Source organism: Idiotropiscis lumnitzeri, chromosome 8, assembly GCF_059441095.1.
Source record: "Idiotropiscis lumnitzeri isolate Australia: NSW breed Sydney's pygmy pipehorse chromosome 8, RoL_Ilum_1.0, whole genome shotgun sequence".
Taxonomy (NCBI): Eukaryota; Metazoa; Chordata; class Actinopteri; order Syngnathiformes; family Syngnathidae; genus Idiotropiscis; species Idiotropiscis lumnitzeri.
This window is the reverse complement of record NC_142398.1, coordinates 15,183,677-15,206,250: the sequence shown is the minus strand read 5'-3', so window position 1 is coordinate 15,206,250 and position 22,574 is coordinate 15,183,677. Positions and strand designations below refer to the sequence as shown.

Genomic DNA, 22,574 nt, shown 5'->3' with positions numbered 1-22,574 from the left:
CACCTTCATTCTTAGCTTGGCCAAATTCAGCGGGGATAGGCTTCAGCTTACAAGTGACAGGATGGATAATAATAACAATCATAACAAAGACTACTCATGTGATTGGTTTGTGTTGTTCATTCACTTGATATATTTTGGGGAGTGCCTGAATGTTTTCTGTTCGGAATAAATCTTATAGTCGCTGATTTTAATGAGACTGTGAATGTGAGTGGTTGTCTGTCTGTCTCCATATGTGCCTTGTGATTTATTGGCAACCAGTCTGGGTTGTCATCTCCATTTTGACCAAAGTCAGCTCGCATACGCTTGATTTCCCTGTGACGCTGCTCACCCCGAACAAGCTGTCTAGAAAAACTAAAACCTAGGCGGTACAGCACATAACCACATTTTTAAACCATTAAGGTATGTTTTTTTTTTTAGTTCTACTATGCACCTGCTAAAGTTGTTATCATCTCATTGATTTAATCTTTATAATCCTCGGCCTTTCGAATGAGAGATAACCATCATGTGATAAAACAATGAGCCAGGGGGATGATGAAGTTTACATGTCGGCCGATTTTGAATCATTGAAGTATTGTTTTCCTTTCATTTTTGTGGATGTGTGTAACTTTTGGACAAAGTCAACAGTTTCATATTTTTATTTTACATATTACACAACATAGTTCATTCATTTTGGAGTCAATGGAAATTCAACTGGCATTTACTATAAATTCCTTCCTAACTTCTATATTCACATAATTTCAATTGTTTGTTATTTCATTAACTGTAAGCGACAGCATAGAAATTCGAATGAAATAAATAAATCAGGAAATTGTACACTTTGTGTGTGGTGAATGATCGACAGAAGAAAGAAGGCCAACATGACTTTAACAGCGGGCAGCGGAACTGCATCCACGCAGATCTCTTCACAGCATTATTACAAAAGGTTTTGATAACATTATGAAATAAAGTAATGAAAGAAAAGTATATTCCGCAATTGGCTGATAGGCGGACGGACATTCACATTACAATCGGCGCATCAGGAGAAATGCTCGTTTGTTTTATCACTTTAATCTTAATCAAATTGACATAACTCGAGTGTTGACCGCAAATGTCGGACGATGTGAGTTATTCAAACACACGTGCGTTTATAGATGGTGGCATCTGTCATCACGGCTAATGACTGTGCAGAACTGAGACACCTGCTACGTCTCCGATGATTTACATGTGAGTATAGAAGCCTTTCAATTCTAAACATACATCCGCATGGGCTCAGGGTGCTCAGTCAGCATGACAAGTGGAGCATTACATGAAGAGAATAAGATGAGGTGCAGAATGGCGTGTCGCCGTTTCAAATGGGTTTCTGTGTCAGACATGGAACACGACGTACCACACTCCAAAGTAAACAGAAAGTGTAAAAAGACGTGCCATAACAAGTGGCATCATGTACGAGTCCTAATGATACTTTTTTTAAGACTTATTCTTTTCTCTGGATTTGGGTTAAACGACAAGCGTCAAATTCACGGCCCATGAGTCAGATCCGGCCCTCCTCGTCATTTCTATACAAAAGCTTGCCCCCATTTTTGGTTAACTTCTGTTCAAGACGCTCTTTAAAAAAATGACGGTAAAAAAATTCAGGAGCAATTAAGTAATAAAGGGATCGGCCACATTCTGAGTGGCTCCTTGATTCATCTTCACCCCAAAAAAAAATAAAGGGAAATTATAAAAATTGAAGACAGATGTGATGGGTACCCGCACGCCCGCAACCCTCGTGAGGAGAAGCGGCTCAGATAATTGATGTATGGCTATTACACTAATTCTTTTTAGATGATTAGTTGATGTACTGTCCTCTTTTTTTTATTGATTTCACTTTAGCCATATTGTACTGAGCAGCCAGAACCAGATGTGTTTAAAATTTTGTGCGCCAATGCAAGTTCCTATAGTGCACAAATAAACTTACAGTTAGTTCTTTACAAGAATTGCTTGAGCGAGATTGTCAGTGCATTTATAGAGGTTGTTACTAAAAGAATTGGGCCCATTTTTTTTTTCTGTGAAATATTTGTCCGAAATGTACGGCTGGATATAACCAAATATGTTCGCTTGTCCTATAAAGGACAATCTGCTCACTTATCAACCATCTATACCTCCACAGCCACATTCTTCTTTTTTTCTGCCCGCCTCTTTTGACACAGCAGGGCTTGCTCATCTGATAAAGAATAACAGCAGCCGACCAGTGCAAATATGCAAACGGGAGAAAGGCAAATCTTGACGATGTAATCAGAAATATGGAGAATATTTGGGGATGCTGCCATTGTAACAAGTAGAAATATTAAAGTATAAATAAAAAAAAACAAATAAATAAAATAATAAATAATAATAAATAAAAAATTATTATTATTAAATATAAATTTTGTCTTTTGAATATTTCCATGCTTTTCACACTACTGACGCTGTCGATCTGGGTTCTCCAATAGTTTGTAATAAAAACAATCTGAGATCGATTATTTATGTCTGTATGCACCGAGCAGGCGGCCGTTGGAGACTTTCCTCATTCTAGTAAAGTCTACCGAGGAAACAACACACAACACTGTTGTGATTACTTCACCCTGTTTCAGGGTGTAACACCACATCGATATCACTTTTTAAAAAAAAAAAAATTATTATAGTGCCCTCGAATCATCATCACGTTTCTCCTCCCTGCCCATATCTCAATGAAGGACTGCTCATGTACAATGTGTATTACACAAGCTAAAACGTCACAGTGTTCTCATCGCATAATGGTTTCCACGGTATTTCAAATCTGACTGAAGGCGAGGATGTGGGCGACAGCACGTTAACTTGTTGATTAAAACACTAATTATTGTGTCTGAACAACAACCTGCAATTACTTGATGGGTAATAACACCTTCATTTACATTTTTTTGCGTTTACAGTCTTGTTCATAATCTTAGTTCCCTTTGCACACATCTCCACAGGGGAAGCTGAGCTACAAAATGAATAGTTCTAGAATGAAATGTGCTCCCAAAATGGGGAAGCTCACTTCAGGTTAAAGACAAACTTAATGCTGTTTCTCACTCGAGAATCTTTGCTCCAGGACTAGGAACTCTTAACTCTTAACTCTTAATACGTTCCTGGTACGTATGGCAACATTTGTGATGTGAACTTTTTTTGCATTTTACTTCAGCCCCCAGGTTTATTTGTCAGTCTTCACCCGGTGCCTGTCGGCATTCTCACTACTGTTTTGATTTGACGTGTTTTGCAATGTGCTACAAGATTTGGCGACTGAAAAAAATGTGCTGCATTCAGTCTTGAATGTTGAGTACGGCGAATGTCAGGTGTCTAGTTACGTTAAGGAATGGGTTAAACTTCCTTTATGTTCACTAAATTTCCCTCAACCAAACATTCCTGGTGATTGTGGTGCGAACGTGTTTACACGAGGGAGGTTCAACTCATAATGACGTCCTCCATTATAATTGTGATGGGAGAGGATGGTAGGCATCATCTCAAAGGCACATTGACACACACGCCTCCTTTTAAAACCCAATTTCGGAACCTCCCTACCACTCCTTCATTGTGCCTATTGTTAATCTTGTACTTAATAATAGAAGGGCTGTTCGAATTCCATCTGTCTCTCCACGCCGTTGCATTGGTTTTACTTGTCTCCTTCATTTTTATATGGCGAGGCACGAATCAGTGGCCATTCATATTGAGTTGAGAATTGGTCGTTGAAAATGAACATTGAATCAGAATTTTCAGATTCCAGTCGGAACGGGCCATAGCATATTGTCATAAAACAGGAATGTTGGAATGGCACGGCCGTCTCCGTATGTGTGACGTGTTTACACACACTAGTATGCACGTGTGAATGCGATGTACACACTGCTCACTGTGTCCAAGCGGACGCCCGGAGGTAGTTGCCATTTAAACTAAAAAGGAAAACCTAGGCTAAAACTTGAATGAGATAAATGTATGACGAGGATAAAGCGCTATATATGAACTCCCATTTAACATTTTGATGAAATTGGATTTTTCATTATACCGTTTTTTTTGTTTTTTACAGCGTAAGATGCAAATCAGTTTGAATGTCATTCGTTGATGGATGGCGAATGGAGATTTTGGGTGCAAGTATCTATTACTTTGAATATGACATAATCACAGCATCCAATTGCTTCTGACTGCCTTGATGTCAGACATTCATCTGGGTGGTAGAAATTGAACTTTCGTCATTGGCATCACGAGTAAACTTTTGACCTTTGAGAAAACAATGTGGTTTAGATGATAAATTTGACCTTCTTTTATACTTCAATAGCTTGAATGTGTAAATTGTCAGCCAACAAGAAAATGTTATCCGAAATAAATTGCTTGGTAGGGAGATGAAATGACTGCCGTAATTTACATTTTAACATGTAAGTTAAAAAAAAAAAAGATTTTTAAAAAATACTCCGGCCACGGTTTTTCTAGGTACGGTTTAAGCCTCAACCCTCCGGCCTTATTGAGAAAAACTGTTGGCCCCTGACCCGGTTCCGGCCCCAATCCCCCCAAAAAAAGCAAAAAAAGCATCCATGCATTAAACTGTCATAATACTGTCATAATTTACTATTCAAATCCTCTTACCTTATTTTGGACTTATGGTCTTATTCATCTCCTTCTTCTTCGTCTCATTCTTCTTCTTCTTCTACACGAATATGCTCAATGCAAATCACACACACATCATGACTGAAATAGCAAAAAGAATAAAAACAATCTTCTCACAAAAGTGAAAAAGTGGGTTTGTCTATCGGTCCGAAGACTGCTTCGTCATTGTTGAAGATTCACGTAAGATGTTTAGAAATACAGAAAGGCAGAGTGTAGCGCATTTCTGTATTTTTTTTTTTACAATGTGAGTAGTTTTCGTCAATGACAATCAAACAACCCCTCCTTTGTGTGGGACGTAATTACAGAAAAAAAAGAACGGAGCTGAATCTACAGTCAACAATCACTCTACAGAATTGAGAAACATACAACTTAGTATGTGTCCAAATTTTTCCACTTGACCATGTCACAAACACACAACAAAGTATTATATATGAATATGATGGACATTAGATCGTTTCCAGTTGACCGCACATGTTAGATGACTAGCGCCAACTTTATAACAACAGAAGGTGACTCTCGCTCAGGGAGAACAATCTGGTTTATAAATAGTCTCCACACACTGACAACCACACGCTTCTTTTAAGAACAGGATTAAGATTAGGCTAATTGCTGAATATGATTGTTTCACTGTATGTGCTTCTTTAATTGGGCTGTGAAGTCCTTTTTTTTATGGCAGGGGTCATATATGGTTGTCAGGTAGACCAGAGGAAGAATGGCAAAGTGTGTGTGTGAGGGTGTGTGCGTGTGTGTGTGTGGGCGTGTGTGTTTCTAGGGTTTGCCTTCTGGCAACACAAAATTACACTAATCATCAGTTGTTTCTGGCAAGGACATTATTGCCTTTTGTCAGGAGCATAATGCAACGTCATAAAACCTACTGCAGGATTAGATTTGGAACCAAAAAAAGCATTTATTTGTTTTGAATTAAATTTGATTGTACGTAAAAAGTGGATTGAATCCGATTTGGGGGGATCAGCAGAGATTGTTTTAAATTAATTTTGGTGGTACTAGTTAAGTTAGAGGAACTTGAATGAATCTACAAAAAAAAAACAAAAAAAAAAACAAAGCCTTTATTGGCAGTCAATCTTTTAAAAGTCCTGTTCACACATTACACGAAGGATTTTATGATTGTAAATAGTCTCAAATGTCAAAATTAATTACAATTTTAAAAAATGATCAAATGACTCGCTTGGTAACATCACGCAATCACAAGGAGAAGAGAGGCATGTCATTTATATGGACCAAAGCAACTTTGGACAAAATGGGACATTGAGAAAATTTTGAAGTTGGTCTTGACTCTCATCTGAAATGGAATTTAAAAGTCTTTAAATGTCTTGAATTTAACTTTCCTTACGTTGTAGGAATCCTTTATTTGGAAAGATATCTAGAAATACTGAACAGTCCATCACTGTGGTTGAAAACTGCATATGTTGAAATTTTATATTTTTTTCCACAAATCCCCCCCCAAAAATTGATTGAAATGATTTTACTGTGTCCGTGACGCCAGCAGGACCAGCAAGTTTGCGCGTGACTTCCGAGCGGAAACACCTTCACTCTTGTGTGACTGTTGTTTGACAATTATTTGAGGGCCGTGACAGGAATCCCGTCAGGTGGCCTTTGTCCGACGCCACTCCCAGTCGCCGGCTCAATTTTCTCTTCTAACAACATGATGGTTAGCCAGAAAAGTGGTCTGGCCTTCCACTAAACTGGAGTCGCAGGTACACATCAACAAACAAGCACAGCTTGCCACGAACTTGAAATCAAGCTCACATCATACTCGCATTGTCCGCTTAGTTTACTCATTTAAACATTATTAATAATAAGTTAATTGCTCATCATCATCATCATAATAGTTTTATTATGATTTGTGTCTTAGTTTTACTGTAAGATGGTTTCAACGTAGGTTCAGATATGTTCCTGTCTGCGACGGCTTTTCGGGGAGCGATGAACAACATTCAAGGGCTGCGTTTGATTTTTAAAACAAACAGACGTTATTGGTAGTTAAAATGTAGATCAATAAACTATCTATTTTTAATTAATTAATTTTTCATCTTTTTTTTTATTTCTCATTTGTACATAAGATTTATTATTTACAATTTATTTCATTGTAATTAATCAATCATTGACGTCATAAAATAACAATGCATTTGTAAAATAGTTTCTTTTATTAACATTTGATTACAGTATTTACAATACATCAAACAACCCATTATTAACTTAGATAAATGGATGACATTAAATATTTTATAAACCAATTTTATGACAAAATGTTGAATTAATTAATGGAATAAATTGGAGTGAATTGTCAGGACAGAGAGACGTACCTTTTCCCACATATAATAATAATTAGCATTTCTGTCGTGAAATATTTCATCTTTCCTTTTACTGGTACCCTTCCGGGCACTATGCTTTGAGTCTCATGAGATATTGAAATGCTTGTTTTTGTGGGACTTTTGAGGTATTTCTTTGCAGGCAATTTTGGATAATTTCCAAATGGTAGCACTTGAGAGGTTCTACCATACAATCATCAGATGTCGGTCATTTGACTGTATAGTACAATAGCAGAATACAGCATAAAAAAATAATAATAATTACCTCCTGGTGGAGATTTTTAGGGTCACTGTGAAGATCTTGTGATTAAATTCAAAGATTCAGGCTAGTTTTGCGGTTGCGGAATTCTTCTAGCTGGGTGCACCCTTAAAAGGATGGCTGTTTGTGTGTGTCCGCGCATGTGCATGCGTGTGTGTGTGTGTGTGTGTATGGGCTGGGTGGCGTCTCATTGAAACACTTCCCCACCCTGTGGGGAGTAGCGCTTCCTCCTCAAGCTTCAGAAATAACCAACAGACAGCTTTATTGTGTAAGAAACCAGCCTGCTGTCACTCACAAACGCTCTCTCTCTCGCTTATTTATTTTGAATTATTTGAAGCTCATCAAGAAAGGGTGTGATGCACTTTAGGTGCGTTAAGCAAGTCAACACAAGAATGAAACACAGAAACAGGTCCATGTTACCTGTTGACACAAACTCCAGATGTCCTCAGATCTATACACAGAACAGTTGTGGCGACAAACACTGAGTTGCGCATATTTGTGGCCTGACCAACTTTTAAGATTAGTTCGCAGCGGATGTTGACGTACAGGCTGAAGATCGTGTACAGTAGTCAACCATGTCCTACCTCCAAGCTAGGCAAGCCCCCAAGACACAAAAACTGACGAACAACCAGTACTTCACAACGCTAATGTGGCCATGCCCCTATTACACACAGAACCCCAACTTCAATATCCAAGGCTACGCTCGACAACCAACTCTGTTGTGCCACGCCACCTGGGCTGCCCTCTGGAGAGGTTCAAGCCGAAGGGAAGGTGAACCCACAATGACGGCCCCGCTGGACACTCACAATCCCCGCTCAGGTCATTCACATCCCAGAGGATGTGATCCCCAAGTCCATCCCCAACGGGGGCCAGGCACCACAAGCATGCCAGCTCAAGTCTAGCGAAAAAGCCCACCACTCGTATAATTCGTGCACTTCCCTTATGATCAGTCAAGCCCCAGAATGGTGAATATGGTCACAGTAGCATTGTCACAGGTAAAGGGTTTGATTCCGGGTCCGCCCTTCCTAAGTGGAATTTGCATGTTGTCTACATGCCTGTGTGGGTTTTCTCCGGGTTACTGCGGTTTCTTCCCACATTACAAAAACATGCATGGTAGGTTAATTGGACGCTCTAAATTGTCCTTAGGTGTGGTTGTAAGTGTGAATGGTTGTCTGTCTTTGTTGGCCCGGCGATTGGCTGACAATCAATTGAATGTGGACCGCGCCTACTGCCTGAAGACAGTTGGGATAGGCTCCAGCACGCCTGCAACCGTCGTGAAAATAAGTGACTTAGTTGATGGACGGATGGATGGATGGATGACAAATATATTAAAATTTGGGGAGGAAGTACACGCCCAACAGTCAACCTACCCTAGAACTAGCGACGGCAAAACGTAAAATTGTTATTTTTCTGTCATTTTTATATTTATTACCATTTTGGTAATTTGGCGCAATAAAAGAAAAACTTCTGTGCGGTGGACACAAATAATTTCCCGGTTATTAACTTGCATATTGCTTGCACTGAGAACAAAAAATATTTCAACTAAATTTTTCTGCAATTTGAAATCTGACAGAATATTCATGGCTGGATTGACAATATGCTAAATAAACTAACGATAAAATAATAATAGGAATAATTTTAAAAAGAAATTAATTACATGTGCTTTTTCCGATTCAATTTTGAAAACCGGATGATGGTGGATTTTCCTGGCACATTTGCCCGTCAACCACCGTCCCTCCATTTTTGTCTTTTTCACGTCATCTGCTGGCTTGAAAGAAAGTAACAAGCCCATTTGGCCAAATTAAGGAGTAGCAAGTACTGATTGATGCTTTCAAAAAGCGATAGTAAAACGAAAAAAATGGAAAAATAAGCACTACTTAAGTACACACATTTCAGTCCCTGGAAATCCTGGAGTCTATAAAGAGTCAAATCTCATGTTTATAGACGCATAAGGATTGGGAAACACATTCACGCCCGCACGCACGCACACGAACACTCGCAAAAAAAGAGACCCCCCGCCCTCCTTCCTGGCAAGTTACAGATGTGAATAAGTGACAAGTGGAGTCCTGGTTACACCCTGGCTCTGAGGAAGGGTGGAGAAGAAAGAGAGAGACATTTTGTGGACGCTGGATGTGCTGACAGGACACAGGCGGTCACGCCCAAACTGTGGCGCCTGACCTTCCCTGACAAACAGTAACACCCTGACACACAAACACAACACACACACACACGCGCGCATACACACAAATGTGTGTGCAACCTCATCCCTTCCTGCTGCCATTTGTCTGTGTCGTGTGCGTGTGCGCGTGCGGGTGTGACTCAGCAAGATCTCTACAATGTGCCTGCGTGTCCACCTCATGGCCACATGCTTAAAGTTGCCATGACAACGGCAGCCACGTGTCCATGTGGAAGTTCACAGGAAAGGTTGGAAGAGTTGGAATTGGGAAAGTGTCGTGAAGGTCTCACCAACACGACTGACACGTTAGAGGTGTCACCCTCGGGCCAAGTAGGAATAGAATCCATTTAAGTGGAATTTTTTTTTTCCCGCTTTCAATAAATATTTTCCATCTTGTGAATAATTCATGACGCTAAATGGTAACACTGAAAATATTCAAAAGAGATGCCTGCTACAATGCAATGCAGTTCTATGCAATAGCAAACGACAACCACAATAAGGAAAACATTAACTCATTATAGAAATACCCACATCATATGTCCTTCATAAAATTTATCTTGACCCACAAAACTGACATGACCCAAAACGCTGATTATCGTTAAGTGATGTAACATGAGCAAAATTCCATGCAAAATGTACCGTAAATTCTCATTAGTTATTGTCCCAGGTAAAAATGAAACAATGTCAGATGATGTCCTTATTCCTGGACGAATATGAAAAAAGTGGACATGTGTTAACGTTGTCATTTCATGGTGACATTGCTCAATACTTAAGGGACGGGCCTTGTTGTTTATGACAGTTTATCTCAGACAACAGCAATGGCCATTTCCTTACTGCCTACTTTGAGCTCACACCAACTTTTCTCAATGCTCAATTTACCATGACAGTGTCGTGACATACAGAGAGAAAAAAATGGGAACAATTTAAAAAAATAAATAAAAGAAGCAAGGTGTATTTGGTCGATGCTATCTCCATTGCAATATGCTATTAATTGAGAAACAGCATGCTGAATATTTTAGGGATCCTCACACAATGCTGAGGGACGCCATCCCACCCACCAACCAGCAGTTGTCACATGACCTTCAATTTGGTTGTGCAAGTCCGTGATTCCCAAACATTGTGTGCCAGCACATTCGTTTGGACATAACCCGATTTCACCTAATTGGCCAGGAAATGACAATTTATTCCTATGAATAATGTACCTTTGTTCATCTATCAATGCCAGCTGCATGTTGGGACAGGTGGAACAATGAAATGCTCTTCCACGAGATGACAGATGGTACAACTGAACTGTGTATCCACTTGTTGCTATTCCTACAAGGAAATAACAGCTTTGTGTTCAGCTAAACAAGCCCAGATACGATACGGAGTCAGTAAATTTGGAAATGAACTCAATTTGACCTTGATTTTAATGCAAAAACTTCAAATGTTCAAAGTGATGATGTCAAAATGGACCGATTTCAATATCAATCCCAAGATGAGCCCGCACATGTTCAGTTGGTGGTTCACAATCGGGAATCATCATTCGACGCAACATTCTTTCACATTTTCCATTTTCACTGTAGGTGTTGTCGATACTCATCAGTAACGTTTGGGCAAGGCGGTAGTCACTGAGGAGTTTGCGCATTTTACACACCAGCGCACTGCACACTTGTGATTCTCAAGCCACAGATTTCCAAAGCTTTCATTTGAATCTTCTAAGAAGCATGCATTGAAATAATTCTTGCTGATTTGACAAGCATGGCGACAGGAAATGGTAAAAGTGTGAGTTCATGTTCTCAAATCATGTCAGTCCAAAACAAGAAGCACTCTGTTTATACATGCATCTGTATTGAAACGGCACGTGCGCATCAATGAATGTTATGCAAGGACAACATGTTAACTAGCAGTTGGGGCATGTGAGACATTGCAACTTCTGGCAAGTATGAGGAAACATGCGCTCACGCAGCCGTGGTGAAACGCCCCGGGTAACACACACACGCGCACACACACACAGAACATCAATCATGCATCCAAGATGAAATATGTTAACACATTAATCGTAGGCAATTTTCATGTGCTGGTATCACGAGTAGCAACTAACATCAATTCACTTTATAGCTACATATGTACATGGACAAAATTGTTGGCGCACTTGGAAAATAAAGATAACACCACAATGGACACTGAAATAACCGACTAAATTAACAAATAATCATTGTTTTTTTTTTAAATAACCTTTGTTGATGTCCTAACCACTAATCACAAGCACTGATCATCATTTATAACCTGAATTATAAGATTCTCAGCAGCGGTAGTGGATGAGTTTGTGTGTCCCAAATGATCCAAAAGGAGCATTTTTGCCACAAGTAGAGGAACAGACGGGAAGCAGGTCCGATGTGAGGGACCATGCACACAAAGCAAAGGTAACATGCAGTGCCCCGTCCCACGGGGTCCACACTAGTGGGAGGGACACATACCTGACCCCATATAAACTCAGCGCCTACCAACTGTTGCAATGTGTCGTGAGTACATTACGCCAACGGTGGATGTTGACATAAATGGTGAAAAAGAATTCAGCACCAACGAACGTTTTACATTCTCCTTTTCCGAGGAGCATTTCCGTCTACTGAAGGTTGCTTGGAATTTGAAAGCGCTGCAAGCAATAGTCAGTCATCATAATGGCGCTGTAAATTGTTAGATTTTAAAACAATTTATTTGCTCTGAAGTTCATAAAATGCGTCACTTGCTCGTTCTGTGGCATAAGGAAATGCACGTTACTGCTCAGTTGTAGAATGTCAGAACCAGAGTGATCTGATTAAATGACTTTATAATGATCAGTGGCAGGATTTGCATTTCACACGGAGGCATTCAGTGAAGTCCTACTTGGTCTGACTTGAATAAACCTCATAATACCATCATTTATGAAACCACATATGGAGAAATTATAGACACACTTACACATGACTGGGTGTTGGACGACCTAGCTTCTCTTGAAAGCTGCGTCTTGAAAATGGCCTCGCAAGTGTATCTCCAATTAAATCCGTACTTTTCCCTCTTCGGCCATTGTGGTTTAAAAAAAGCAAGATTATATTTTAGATTTTCGAACGGTCTCCACTTCCGGGTGTGCTGGTTGCGCATAGCGCGGCCCCCTCACGACAAAGTATCCAATCACAAGATGCGTTCATCACCTTCAGCGTAGGGCGAGCGAGAAGTCTCACTGTAAACCACTCGTGATCTGATTGGCTATTGATGCTGTCGATCACTTGTAAAAATAAAAAAAATCTTTGAGACACAGAACTGACACCGGCGCGATTATATCTGAAGTCCTCCGACCAATAGTGCGTGCTCTTGATAGTGTGAAATCTTGCCTGGCAACACGAGCTAGTGGAATTCTGATTGGATAAAAATTCTCACTAAAAATACAACACTAGGAGATAATATGACATCAATGGGAATAATATGTTCATGATTTCTTGATTGTTTTCTGTGCCTGCTGATTTTATGATTCAAAATTGGCAGGGTTGTCAACGACACTCTTTGACAGCCAAATTCAGTTAGATATTTATTTTTACTTTTCAGGGACCTCGACAGTTTGGTCTAAAACAGGCGGCAGAAGAGAATATTATAATTAGAAAATAATTTCTTAATGGACTGCTATTATTATGTAATTAATATAATTGACTTTTCAGATTTATGATCTGTGGTGGTTGTTTTTGTTTAAAATATTTAGAAATAAAGTTGAGTGTTACCTTCAAATTCTAACAATGCCAGTTGTATTATTTTGCGGGAGTTGTGCGACACACACTAACATAGTGACAACTTGCCCCGGCATGCTTTTTCTTTTTTTTTTGCCTCTCCCTTGAACCACGAGGAATTCCTGGAAACAAGCGTATGTTTGTTCTTTAAATGGCGTGCGTCATACAGTCATATTACAATATATTCAATCATTATATAAAATACGTGGTGTTTAGTGATTCTGCGTGTTTAGACAAGAGGGACACAAACACCATCATTAAGCATGTGTGACACCTGTGAGAGCATGTTACACACAAACACAAAGAAAACTGGTTTCAGATGTGTGGAAATGATGTTGAATATATTTAAGTATAGATTTGTAATGATAGAATAATCACTTAAAATGAAATAAAGCAGGTGCTCGGGATAAAATAAGTTTACAGTGTAACGCCAACTAATTGTTGCAACCAGTGCACAAACACTTGCATACATTGCTTGAAGATGCAGATCTGGTGGAAGGGATACAGTGTAACCAATAAAGTAAAGGTTCATACTTAAGAGGTCATTTAAAGGTTTAAAAAAAAAAAAGTCTTTGACCGGAAGGAACAACTACAGACTTTTGTTTTTCTCGCAACACAAATTAAATATGAAATGCTGAGCCACGATCATTTAGCTTGCACCAGTATGCACTTTTCAATGTTTTACTAGTGAAATTCATTTCTTCAGTCATACACATGTTCACTTTTACACTCTTTGGGAACAAATCGCTCGCATGGCGTGCTGGCTCCTTGTAGCTTGTCACAGACACAAGTGCAAGGGCTAATGTGACAACCATGGGGGGGGGCAGTGCCATCTTTGAGACAGGCTGGTCTAATCCCATGTTTGTTTAGCACACAAGAGGTTTTGAAAAGATTCTCCTTTGAGAGGCCTGGAGCTAAAACCAAGGACATAATACATCAAGTCTCCCCCTGTCCATTGACCACCTTCGCCACGACACACACAGATTGATGCAGGAAATCCGAAGTCCTATCCACCTGGCGTGCTTGTGCACCCGTCGAGGTCAACGCCGTGACTTGGCGTGCGTTTAATTCGACATCGGCCGGGGACAGCCTGCAGCCATCAGGAGTCGTTTGTATGCCGAGGCTAGCGAGCAGGTTCTGAAGACGCGTGGCCGTGCTCGCCAGCTGCTGCTTCTCCAACACCAGGGAGGAAACCTGCTCCTTGAGCTTGCTCTCCGACTGCACCAGCCCCGCTACCCGACTCTCTAGGCTGCGCACTCGAGCGTACGACACCTGGGCGGGCAAAGAGGGGGAATGAAGGTTACTATTGTCAAGTTACAAAATATACTAATTATGTTTGAATGGTGGGCAACAGAGTGGGCCCGAACATTAGGGGGGGAAAAATGAAAAGTAAGTAATCACATTTCCTCTTATTTTCACTCTTTTACTGATAATATGCAGCCGTGCATGACAAATTTCCTGCTTTTTTCCCCGTAATGTCCATTTCTTCCCAAAAATGAGTCAGACTCATCAGAATTTGTCTCCTCTGGCATCTTTGTTTTTTTTGGAGACAGTATGCACTGGTAGCCCTCTTTGCCATTGCTCATTGTTTACAAGAGTCGTGTGAAACTCGTAAATTCATGCGATACTACAGTCACCTGCGGCTCTAATTTTGATCAACTTCCAAACGCCCTTATTGTGAAATAGCCCTTCAAAACATGCAAACATTTCCAGCCATGTGGCTCCGTTTTAAATATTGAAGTAATTCCTTTGCACTGCTCACTTTCAACATTTTTAAAACATATTTCTCATTGTGCTGATTGGTGACTTGGCTTGACTATAAATTTAGGAAATGAAGGACGCAGACAATCACAACCTTTACAGTCGAGTGACGATCACTGCGATGTAGAAACGATAAAAAAATTGTTCTATTGATGAGTGTGCTAGATGGACCTGCAGCTCCTCGAGGAGATCAAGGTTCTGCTGTCTCAGGCTCTGATTTGTCCTCTCCAGCTGTGCAGCGCGCTGATGTTGGTTGAGGGTCGGGGGCGTGTCCAGGAGTTCATCTTGCAAGACGTGGTACTCCACCTCATACGCCTGGAGCTGTTTGGACACATCCATCTCACAAACCTGCAATCAGGCGCAAGAATGTAAATGTACGAAATGTAAATGTTAGTTGCTGGTGATAAGTTGTAACTGGTTATCATCTTTTTATTAAATATTCTTACACATGTATTGGAACTAAAAATGTTAAGGTGTTAATTAAAATACTGCATGGACAATGAATAAAGAGATTTAGGAATCGCACCCTTAAAAAGTGGTGCACATTTGCATCCATAAGGAGAGAAAAAAAGCATACTTTTACAGCTATGGAACAAATATATCTCAAGAAAAGATTCAACAATTAAATAATCTTACGGAGTACATTTGTACACTCTAGATTTTACCTTAAGTTCCAGTTTTTCAACAGTTTATTTTCATAGTTTGACCCCAAAATTGTTAATTCAATTTGAAATTCAAACAAAGAGGTCAGCCCGCATTCAAGAGCATAAATTACGTTTGCTCTTTATCTGTGTTGTTGTTGTTGTTTTGAGAAAATTATTTTTTTATTTTTTTAATCTTCACTTCTGCTACTTTGTCACACCAGCGCCATCTTTTACTCACTTTCTGTGGAAATGTGAGTCACACATCAGGCTGCCTATAGTCAACATGACATGACCAGATGGTACTGGAAGGAAATTACCTGCAAGCTACTCCATGATTCACTTGCCACTACTTGCTATTTCATTGAAATTATAAAGTCAAGGAAGACTTCCGGAGCTACCTGATAACACGTTTGACTCATACAAAGGTACAAATTACCATCACGCTAAGTATTAGTCAAAATAATGACACAAGGAGGAAAAACCATGGCTGAAGGGGTGTATGATGAGTCATTCAACTTTTTTTTAGAGTGTCACGCTGATGATTTGAGTGTTTTTCTAGGTGCCTTCACCAGTAATGTCAATGCAGGACACCAAATGAGTTCTACCCATCAGCAGTTCACATCATCACAAGACGCTTTTCGTGTTTCGTCATGATGTAACGTTGTTGCGGGCGAGATGTGAAATCACACCTGTGAATTGAATCAACCACTGGGTGTGTAAGCAATAAATTAAAGGAGGTTTAGCCAGGTAACATGGGCATATTGATTCGAAAATCTCGTGTTTCGCACTAATATTAGTGCATGTGACTGCTTGGATATTTACGTTCATGGCGACTTCCTCCATTGTTTGTTTCAGTGACAATGAAAGGCAGACTCACTGGGAGATGACTTCTCAAAAAAAGAAAAAAAAATAAATCAAACATTACTCAAGATATTTTTCCACAGGTCGTCTTTTTATCTTTGCCCTTGTCTCACGGTGACTTGGACAACCAAACCTTTTAAAGTCGGACGTCCAAAAATCGTACAGTAGAAAATAGGCTTGGGTTGATAGTGGGGGGAAAATGTGCGCTCCATCAAGTATGTGACCTAATCGTCATACATTAGTCACAATGGAAGGAGAAGTGTTTAAAATATTAATAGTCACTGTGAGCAAAGTTCTGGACACCTGATTGTAAATTCTTGGGAGTTTTATTTTAATTTCATGTCATTGTCTATTGGTTTTAATTAACATCCACGATTAAAACACCACAACTTTTTTTATATAGCCGTTAAAACATTTGTTGAACCATTTACAGTATATATCCTCTTTTTTTTCCCATAAGAAGCATTTCCCATGAGAACCTGCTCATCAATGTCAACACATCTGGCCAAGATATGAGCTTTTGGCCCTAGAGTGACTTCCTGGCTGCGGGCGTTAAAAGGCAGCACAGCCACACCCAGACAGGCTAGATGTAAGTAAGGTGTGCTTATACACCTGAAGCAAGAAATTAAACAAACAGATGAAAAGAGAAAAAAAAAAAAGGGCTTTTCCAATATTTATGACCTGCATCGGGTTTGACTTATAAACCAGACAACTGCAGGTTATACAAAAAGCAGCCTGTCCACGGATGAGTGGAAGTGGCTTTAAGCCACAGCGAGTTCAAACAAGCCTGTGAGAGCAGCAAAAAGATGGAGTGCAGCTCTCACAGCTGAGCGACCACACCAAGTGCTCACACTTGAAAGTTGAGCCACCGCTATCAACACGGCCTTTTCTTTTCACATAAACACTCACGCCATGGAAAACGAGGCACCCGTCGCGACGGTAACCAAGAAATTAGAGGAGAAGCTCGCGGCAGCGTCCACCACACATGGAGACGAGCGCTTCTTGAGCCTAAATAGTTTCAGCTTGTTGTTTGTTGGCTGCTGCAGACGCTCAGTTGCTAACACATTCATCAACACCTAAATTGCTCGATGACGCCAGTGAAGAAACGACAAAAGATTTAGGGGCTTTCTTTCATCGCTCCCACCTGATTGATGGTTTTCTCCATCTGCACCAGGCCCAGGTTGGGCAGTGTGGTCTTGATGAAGTCCACAATGGACTCCAGGCTGTCATGTTGCAAGATCAGAGGCTTGTGGCTCCCCAGGAGACTCAGTGCCACCTTGAAGATGACCTCTGGACCCTGGAGGAACAACATATCTGACAAAAGGGAAGAAACAGGAAATGTCAAAAAGTGACCAGCTGAATGTAACAATGGTTTGATAGGAGTTACTTTTTAATCAGTGTGTTGACTGGAGTAAATAACTTGTGGCATGATATGGTAAGCCACAGTAGGTGTGTGAATGCATGCTTTGAATGTATGAGGGTGTGGTGAGGTTTAGATGAGAACATACAACCGTTTAAAAGAAATGGGAGTGGAGATATAAAAACCAACACGCGCACATGCATGTACGCACACACACAAAAACACACGAGTCGCGCTGCGATGAGCCCTAGGAGACAGTCTTGTTCAGTAATCGAGAACCATGTAAGAAATCGGGTGTGGAAAAAAAAATGGAGATGAAGTAACAAGGGAAAGTACAGGCGTGACACAGGAGTGTGGGTGTGACCGTGCTGTTTTACATGCGTGAAGAAAGACAAAAAAAAGTAGATAAGAAAAAAAAAAACAATCTACAGTGGAACAATCTGATGAGTAGGCATGGGACACAGTACGGGGAAGATTTAATCTCAAATCAACGTAATTTTAATTGTGTCCAGTGTAAGAATAGAGATATAACTAATCTGCCCCATCTTTTCAGAGAACACTTGGTTACGGTCTTATAGTAAATTTAATTCTTTCATCATTGTTAGAAATGTCATAGATGATGTCTATGCACTCATTTTTCGTTTTTCTAGTTTTAACCACCTCCAAATTTTCCTAAAAGGCTGAACTAAGAATCAGAAATATTTATCATTACAGAAAAAAATGGGTGATGGATTACATATAAATGAATGTCTATCAGAAATATTTTCCACAAAATTGGATTCATCACTAGGCAAAAAGGTAACAACACTGAACTGAAAACAAAACGTGAAAAGGCTTGGCTGGATGGATCCGGACTGTCTCCAACAAGCAGTGACCTGGCAAATCAAAGTTGTTTTTTCCAACAGAACTCGTTGAATTTGAAGTTTTGCATACTTCCATTTTCTACAGTGTTGGTCTTCATTAAGGTCGCAGTTGAGTTGGAGTCTATCCTAGTTGACTTTGGCTAAGAGGTGTGGTGCACCCTTGAGTCTTCTCCAGCCAATCGCAGGACACATAAATAGGGCTGGTGTTAAAAAAAAATAAAAATAAAGGTCAACGAACTCGGTTGTGTCGACCATCTTCTTTAAATAGTCCAAATTAAAATTTTATGTCATGGCTGTAAAGCGGAGCTCGGGTCGCTTGGAGACAGGGGTCACGGGAACTTTTAGTGCTCAAATAATCAACGGCACAATCCATAGGATAATAAATTCAAAAAAAGATTTGCTTGTGAAAGAAAAGATGATTAAATCGTACCGAAGACTCTGGCCACGAAGCCGAGGGGGAAGTGCGAGGCGAAGGCGGTGAGAAACCACGGCGTGGCATACAGACTCGGGCCGATCTCCTGTTGCTCCAGATGGCTGTAGAGATCCCGATGATAGTCGTGGAGCAGACGTGACAACTGGTACATCTGAATCTTGTTTGAAGGACACACCAAAACACAGGTTTGACACATTGACGGAGTTCTTTTCTTCTCGCAAACTTTTATGAATGGTTGTGAGCAAAATCCAATGCATATTTCAACAGTTGTCCGTTGTATTTTTTAATACACTCACCAATCACAACACGTACACGTTCCAAAGTACAGAACACATTTTTTCACTTGTGTTTCTATAGTAGAAGTATTTTTTTTCAGGTGCGTAAATAAAAAAACAGAACAAAACAATACCATATTATTCAAGTTTGGTAATAATTCTAATATTTGTTTTCTCTCATGTTGTTTGATAAGGCCTCTAATACTAACTCTAAAAACATCATTAAATTATTACAACTGAGAGCGCCGAGTCATACTGAGAATAAAACACAAAAGTGACAACTAATCTTGCTGCGGGTGAGAGTGAAGCCAATCAAGCGTTTTCACTTTCAAGTCACACAAGAGAATGACATCGTGGATTTAAGTCAAATTGTTCATAATTAACAAACATAATCCCTGTAATCTTCGCAACAGAATGGGATCAAAACTCGTCCTTGGTTGTGATTTCATCACCAAGACTTGATGAGTGTGAATAAAGAGTTATGTCCAGCAGTCGCATCTTTTGCGCAATTTAATCATGACAGATACTTAAGTGATCCAATAATCCCTTAATTATCGAAAAAGAAAGCAGGGATCGCTGGTGCACCTTACCTGCAGGATAATCATATCCGGTCTGTACTGTTTGCGAAGGCCGACGTCATACATGAGAAATTTGAGCATGTTGAAGGCATCTTCTTCCCCCATGTGTAACAGCAAAACTCCAGCAATGAAGGACAAGCCTTGGCAATATCCCACCTAGAAGAACGATGAGTTCAAACGTGACGTTTCTGCAGATATTCGGGGGGAACGTTCAAGAGGAAGTTTGATACCTCAGGGTCCAGCAACGAGTAGGCCTTGAGGATATTATACAGAGACAGTTGTCCCGCCCCCAGCTGGACTTGGAAATAGGGATGAGTGGGGAAAGTGCGACCTGATCGAGAGGACAAAACTCATAGAACACTTTTGCTGCAAGACATCGTTCCCGTTTGTTGTGTGAAATCAGTGGACTAAATATAAATATTGTCTCACTTCATTTATATCGAACAGCAAATCAGAGACCAAAGCTTTTGAGTTCGGGATGTGCACGCATCACCTCTGCTGAACTGAAGGATGCTATACGCTTCACTTTGCGTGCCAACCCATTCTACAGCGTCATGCTTGGAAAGACACGCACATGAATGTGTCTTTGTGAGGTGTACATGCCCTCCTTCAAAAGGCCTAATGTGAAACATGTCTTCTTTTGAAAAAAATGACAACATAATGAGCAACGAGGACTGCTATAAGTCATCTCGAGGTGGACGTGTTGATAATTAGCAGGTGTGTGCGCTTTGCGACTGAGGACTTCTCCACTTACAGTGAGAGACGGCAAAACTTCGGCAAAGACAATGGCAACCGTGTGAGCACGTATGTGTGGAATGCGCTGTGGGTTTTTTTTTTTTTGCGCTTGTGACGATGTTCAACTCCCTCCCCTGCCCGAAGTGCAAGCGTGTCTTGCGCATCTGAGGTGCAAGAGTAGGTGTTGGGAGTATATTGGGTGGGGTGTTTGCCACTTTGCTTGTGTGGGTTTGGGGTGGAAAGTGCTAAAGGTAAAGGATGTGTAAAGAAAAAAAAAATAGCACCAATTAAAGATGGTGAAGTGAATGTATAAAGCGCTTATCTAGACACTCAAAGATTAACAGTATATGGTTAAAAAAGATGTAAAAAAAAAAAAGAGATTCTGAATTAAATCTTATCTAATGTAAAAAAAAAAAAGCTAAATCAGCCAGTGTTGTTCCGATACCACTTTTTGGGTCCCGATACTGTACAGTTACTGTACAGATACTTTTGGAAAATCAAAATATAAGCACCATTTTTCTTGTAATTGTAAAGAATTTTATACTCACTTCTGTGTAAAATTATTCATTCACCATGCGCACAACGGCTGTCAAATGTTCAACACGACCACCTAACACCATCACAGCATACATGCTCTGATCACTTTATATCAGTTATGGTTTTCTTTTATGTACACTAGGTCATAAGATTACATTTGATTGAAATTTAAATTATGGATATGAAAATGCATTTGCTGCGTTCAAAGCATGATACCATTGTCGATTGCCGGTATCGGGCCCAGACTGTTTGGTACTCATCGATCCCAGTACCAGCTTTTAAGGCAGTATCGGTACAGTTACCGATACTGTTATCGGTATCGGAACCACACTAATAGGAGCATCTTGCAACGCGGTTCTACACTCACAGACTGTAACCACAAAAATAAACATATTGTTAAATTGTTGACATTGTTGTCAATCAACGGCAGAATTTGTGATCGCTGAATGGATGTCTTTAGTTGTGCGGGTGAACCAGATGTTGAGGTCGCATTCGAAATACATACAGTACAGTAGAACCTCGGTTGTCATATGCCGTAGTCTTCGTAAGAGTTGCACACTCAATCAATGAAACAACACATGACTCAGCTATCTATTTCCTGGAATCGAAGCGCCATGCCATTTGCTCTGGACTCTGTCTGCTTTTGTTACGTGTTGAGTGAGCATCATCCCCACGTTCAGGCATTCCAGAAAAAAAAAAAGATTAACTATTAAATTATTTAAAACTAGTTAAAAAAAATAAATATTCCAAAATGGAAGGTTCCATCCGGGCAACTTTGGCGTCCGGTCAAAGATCAGGGCTTCAAAATACAAGGGCCATAGAACGTGTCGAGAAACTTATTTTATTGGTGTGCTTTATTTTGATGGACTGACTTTTGACAGGATGTGTAGCACATTTGTTGCCCCAACTCTCCTGACTGCGGCCGAGCTGACCGGGAGAGTTGTTGATGTTGCCTAGAGCTGATAACTAAAACTTATGTGGAACATGCGTCACCTTCTATTGGACCACATTTTTACACAATAGGACATAAAGTTACAAAGTGCCAGAGCAGTTTTATAAATAGAGGAAAAAAATGTGATATAATTCAAAAAATGACCAGTGGCAAAGGAGAAAAATGGCCCCTCCCTCATCCCTCCTTGCCATCTTCCACCTATCAAGAGTCTTCAATAGCTGTCATTTTTTAAGTCAGACTATCTGGAGCAGACTAATGAGCAAAACCCGAGGTTCCGATGTATAGTGTGCTGCGTTACCCAAATCTATGAGGATGGCGTGCTGTTGCGAGGTGAGCTGTTTGAGCAGCTCTTTGTATGGCGTGTCGTTGGTCGGAGGCCGAGAAGGGACCGTCTGCTTGAGCAGGTACTGTTCAGACAGGAACTTCCAGATCTCTCCTCGATGCTGCCTCGGCACCCCTGTCGAC

At 40.3% G+C, this 22,574-nt stretch overlaps 1 protein-coding gene across 3 annotated transcripts in view; it reads right to left on the bottom strand.

Annotated features, from left to right (window-relative positions):
• Positions 1 to 13,434: 13,434 nt before the first annotated feature.
• Positions 13,435 to 22,574, bottom strand: part of tbc1d1 (TBC1 (tre-2/USP6, BUB2, cdc16) domain family, member 1) — a 33,778-nt gene continuing 24,638 nt past the window's right edge. For all 3 annotated transcript variants that reach the window (XM_088302978.1, XM_088302979.1, XM_088302980.1), the window contains 7 exons: positions 22,408 to 22,566; positions 20,116 to 20,216; positions 19,898 to 20,041; positions 19,030 to 19,189; positions 17,521 to 17,690; positions 15,043 to 15,219; positions 13,435 to 14,382 (listed from right to left, as the gene is read on the bottom strand). In XM_088302978.1, the coding sequence (XP_088159104.1) occupies positions 14,047 to 14,382; positions 15,043 to 15,219; positions 17,521 to 17,690; positions 19,030 to 19,189; positions 19,898 to 20,041; positions 20,116 to 20,216; positions 22,408 to 22,566 (1,247 nt within the window). In that variant the 3' untranslated portion in view covers positions 13,435 to 14,046. The remainder of the gene's footprint in view (positions 14,383 to 15,042; positions 15,220 to 17,520; positions 17,691 to 19,029; positions 19,190 to 19,897; positions 20,042 to 20,115; positions 20,217 to 22,407; positions 22,567 to 22,574) is intronic.